General features: G+C 30.0%; 1 protein-coding gene across 1 annotated transcript; it reads left to right on the top strand.

The window, feature by feature from the left end:
• Positions 1–392: 392 nt before the first annotated feature.
• LOC120158092 (remorin 4.2-like) lies at positions 393–2185 on the top strand. Its single transcript, XM_039169024.1, has 2 exons — positions 393–1109; positions 1685–2185. The coding sequence occupies exons 1-2, from the start codon at positions 480–482 to the stop codon at positions 1874–1876; spliced, it is 822 nt and encodes a 273-aa protein (XP_039024955.1). The 5' UTR covers positions 393–479; the 3' UTR covers positions 1877–2185.
• The last annotated feature ends 2960 nt before the right edge of the window (positions 2186–5145 follow it).

The raw sequence follows: 5145 nt of genomic DNA, 5'->3' as shown, positions 1-5145 counted from the left end.
TTAACTGGACGGTGATATTAATATATAATTTACATTGATTTTATTAACGGTAACATCAATATTTTCGTTAAATGTACAATCTTTTTAAATACAAGTCAAACAAAAACATTTAAGATGTAAATTGAATTTTATTTTATTTTAAGTATGTATATGCATTTCTTTTACTATCCATATATATATTTATTCTAGTAAAGATCAAGGATTCGAATGCATAAAAAATTGAATTTAAAGATTTATTTTCTGTGATAATATTTTGTAAAATTTAATTTTAATTAATTAATCAATAAATTAAATACCAAAATAAGTAAAGGAAAATCCAAAGCTTTCTTTTTACAATATACTGTCACTTAGAGGGCCATCACAATATGTATTTTCTTATGGAATCCCCAATAATTTAGTGGTTCACTTTAATAGCTATTAAAGATTATGTCAAAATCTCTCTTAATTCTTCTCCTCCTTCCTAGCTAATCAACCCAACCATGCTAACCCTTCAAAGTGCTATCAACAATGGTGAAAACGACCATTACAACGATCAAAACGACGATCATGATGATGAACATATCAGGGACATCCATGCTTTGACCCCACCTCACCCTCCGGCCGTGAACCGTCGCCGTTGGGACACCGGGAGCCGCGCGTCTTCGTCGAGCGAGATCGCATCGAGCGAGAACTTTACCACCATTAGTAGGGAGTTTAATGCTCTTGTTCTTGCTGGTTCGTCCATTGAAAACAATGATTCGGATTCTATACACACTTTGAATAATCATAATCAGTTGACGAGGATTGGGGAGGATCATGAACTCCAAGAGGAAACTAATCCTTTAGCTATAGTGCCGGATAATACTTATTCCGATCAAAGTTCTGATCAGCAAAGACGGGTCGGGTTAGGAGAGCCGCCGCATCCGGCTGCGGTTCTGGCGGGGAGTAGTAGCGTCGGGGAGGTTTCGGTGCTGAGAGTGAAGAAAGAGGAGGTGGAGTCCAAAATATCCGCTTGGCAAAACGCTAAAGTTGCTAAGATTTATAATAGGTTTAAGAGAGAAGATGCTATAATTAATGGGTGGGAAAGTGAACAAGTCCAAAAGGCTACTTCTTGGATGAAGAAAGTTGAGGTATGTTTGGATAGCGATAACTTATTTCTTTCCCCAGTTTTTCTTGGGTTTGTTCATCATTTTCTCATGCATAAAAGTAGTGGTTATCAAAGACTAATTCAATGTTCATGATTGATTATTAATTGATGATTCAATTGACTCTAGGAAACTTTCATGACAGTTCAATAACTAAATTATCTTCAAGTAATAATCATCTTCTGTTCTTGAGTTTGGGTCAAATACTTAATCAAATTTAAGTGCTTTGTTTTTAGTGGAATATGATGATGATGATGATGGGCTTAAAAAAATTGCTACACTATAATTGTAGCAATTATAGGTCAAGTTCGATCTTTTTTTAGTTAAATACATCAACAGCTTAGCTAAATTATGAGCTTCCATTACTATCATAAGGATGCTATAGGTTGGATTGAATCGAATTCGATTATTATTATAGTTCTTTTTTGTCATGGATTAAGTACCAAAAATTTTGGATCAGGCACATGTTCGATGTAAAGTCAAGTTAAATCATTTGAATTCGATTCAAACTTATGTATATGTCAAGTCGAGTTAAATCAATTGAATTGGTGTATATGTAGAGGAAGCTTGAGGAGAAGAGAGTAAAAGCCTTAGAGAAGATGCAAAACGACGTTGCAAAAGCACACAGAAAAGCGGAAGAGAGAAGAGCATCAGCAGAGGCCAAGAGGGGAACAAAAGTTGCCAAGGTTCTTGAAATTGCCAACTTAATGAGAGCTGTTGGTCGACCACCTGCAAAACGTTCCTTCTTTTGAGACCCTTAATTCTTCTCTCTACATAAATCCAATTATCAACCACATACGAATACATACGTATACGTATATGTACATTACTTTATTGCTTATTTAAGTGAGTGTACCTTCACCTTTTCAATTGTAGGGTACCTTTTATCTTAGGGCATATGCAATCAAGAGTTGCATCAAATCAATCAATATTGTGTATGTATGTGTGTGGGGGTGTATGTATTCATCTTTGAGTGCTCACTGCTCAAAATGTGTTGGGATATTTGAGGATTTTGTTAAATGGTGATGAAGGTGGAACCACTTATTGTTGGTGTTTGTGCAGTTGAAAATTATTGCATCTTTTTATCTGGTTTGGTGCCTTTGATTAGTGGCCATTAGTGTAGTTGTTTAAGTTTAATTATGAATATATTAAATATAATCACTTTACCACTAAATATGAGTTGTTCGAGTTAGAATTAAGATCTTGAGTTTGATACGCATCAACACGTTCAATGTTAGAAGGGGAAAGCCTTTTAAATCTCATTTTGATGATTCTTGTATCATCGCTATGTGTCATGTTGGAAGGGCCTCGTTAAAAATCCCTTTCAATCTTTCATACCCATAGCCTACAATAATAAGCTACCCATGGTGGAAGGGCTTACATTAGTAAGCTACCGATAGCGGAAGGGCTTACGGTAATAAGCTACCGATAGTGGAAGGGCGAAAAGAGTGTCCAATTAAAGTTGAAAACCAACAATTACAACCATATTATTCTCTAGAAAACCAATAAATAAGCATTTTGGTTGAATGTTGATCAATGATCGTATAGGGAGGGCGAGGCCTTTGCCCATAGGTATGGATTTTATTAACAGAAAGATTCCCAGCAAATGAACCAAGAGGAATTTCATCGAACAGTTGATAGGCATTTCGTGGAACAGCTTTTTAAACCCCATTGCGTTGGTTCCGTTTAACTAAACAAGCTTGATTACGAGCAAATCTGATAGAAATTTCCTCGAACAGCTTTGAGAATCTTCCAATTCATTGAATTTAGAGTGAAAATTACTAAGATGACGGCCTTGAAAGTTGAAATTCGTTATTCGGAAGAGTTGGGAGTTTCGTGAAAATGCTTGACCGCAACCAGAAATGATAAAATTGAGAGATTTGAGAAGAGGTCTAATTTTGGTTTTAGTCCCTCTACTCCTCCACAATGTGAAAATTACGGATTTACTCACCTAGTTGTTATTGTTTAAATTGGAAGGAATTAATTAATTTATTTTATTTTTAGTATCATATATGTCCGTTCAATGATATATGTCTAAAGTTTGTGACTGTCACCTTCAATAATATTATTTTTAAGGTTTAAATTTAGATTATTATCATTGCAAGTGCAATATATTTTACCATTGCACCTAATTATAGGTGAAACTAAGGGGGCTTGGTAGTAATCATGTCGGGTCTAGAATTTTTCATCTTAATCAAACGTAATTCAATCTTATCCTTTTAAAACTATATGTTCGAATTCAAAATTCAATTTTTTAACAACAAAAGAATTCAATTTTATAGAGTTTAATCAAAATTCATTAAGTTCAGGTCAAATAACAACCTCTAATTTAATAATTAATAAAAAAATTGAATTCAGTCTTAACGATAATTATAAAATAAATTATCATAATTATACTAATACTAGTATTATAGTTGCTATAAAAATTCATATCAATATAACTTTTAAAAATTAAATAAATTATAATTAATTGCTTTCCAAAACCTCAACTAAATGACAAAAAGATTACGTATTCAATGAATCTTAGCTCGATCTAATTCGATTGAGTTAGATTTTTTATGAATTGATAGACCGAATAAAAATATATTTAATTCAGATTGACCCAAAGTTTATTTTATGGTGATGATATCGGACTGAGATTAAATTTTCATATAAAAATACTTTTAAACTCAAATTAACGCCAATTAATTTTGTGAAGTAAATGTCAAATCAAATTTAGGAAAAAATTATAAGATAAAATGGACATTAAACTATATAGAAATGATCACTTTAGACGCCAAACTTTCAAAAGTTATATAATAGACATCAAAGTTTAAACTTTATTATAAAATGGGCACAATACCATTATCTATCATTAAAAAGGTGAGTGATATTCTAAATTAATAGAAACTATCTCATCTAACCCTTTAATTGTAATTAAAATTTCATTTTACTATTAAATTTAATTAAAATATTTTTTATTATGTTTCTTAAATTGAAAACAAAATGTATATAAATAAATTAAATATTATTTTTTAGTTTCATATTATAAATATTGAATTTATACCATATAAATTATTCGATACAATTTTAGAAGTTAAAGATTGTCTCGATTATTTTTATTTAAGTTTGGATGTATTTTTCTTATTAATGTGATACTATAATTTTCTGGATGTATTTTTTAAAATTGTGTTTAAACTTATTAAACACAATTCAGATGTTTGAAGCATATCATTTAATAAAAAATAATTACATTGTTCGATAATTCAATTTTTCGATCTCAAAAATCATAAATTTTTAATTTTACAAATACAATCACTATTAATAAATAATTAGTTATAAAATAGTTTGATGAATGAATAAAATTTAAAAAATTATAATTTTTAATTTTAAAAATTAAAATTTTCATATATATTTTTTAAAAAATCTAAATTTTCAAATTTCTTTTTGAAATTATTACTTCAAAATATTGAAAAAAATATTAGAATGAAATTTTAGTTATGGTTGAGGGACCAAGTGAGACATTTCCTATTAATTTAGCATGTTATGTCACCCCCTTAACAGTTAACAATATTTCACGATCGCTACCTATTTTTAAATAAAATCCGAAGTTTAATGTCTATTTTATAACTTTTAAAATTCCAAAGATAAATTAAATTATTTTAATAAATTTAATGATCATTTATAAATTTTACCATATTTTTATATTAGTAATGCATATTAGTCAACATCATTAATGGTACATATCGGAATGTGTTACTCTAAACTCATCTCAAATTTAGATACTAAAATATGTCTACCTAATCCATTACCATCCCTACTCCCAACGAATAAAAACCAAGCCTGTGTCATACAAAATTAGGTATTCTTGTTAAATTGCCCATCAAATTAAAAATCAATCTCTTGGACTTTGTTAAAGTCTTATCCAAGTTGCCAAGAACTTTATGGTATGGACAAAATGGCGTTTAGATATTCCAATTGATTATTTTGTACCATACTACTTTGTTTACTTAACATATTTATCCGTATTTAATTTATTGAT

The sequence above is a fragment of the Hibiscus syriacus genome, unplaced genomic scaffold, assembly GCF_006381635.1.
Source record: "Hibiscus syriacus cultivar Baekdansim isolate YM2019G1 unplaced genomic scaffold, ASM638163v2 tig00111303_pilon, whole genome shotgun sequence".
In the NCBI taxonomy this organism is placed as follows: domain Eukaryota; kingdom Viridiplantae; phylum Streptophyta; class Magnoliopsida; order Malvales; family Malvaceae; genus Hibiscus; species Hibiscus syriacus.
Note: the sequence above shows the minus strand (reverse complement) of the source record. Positions and strands in the feature narration are given on the sequence as shown.

Bases quoted from the DNA above. Each gene is read 5' to 3' on its own strand.
- LOC120158092 (XM_039169024.1), top strand. From the start codon at position 480: ATGCTAACCCTTCAAAGTGCTATCAACAATGGTGAAAACGACCATTAC. The intron at 1,110-1,684 runs GTATGTTTGGAT...GTGTATATGTAG, and splicing joins CTTGGATGAAGAAAGTTGAG to AGGAAGCTTGAGGAGAAGAG.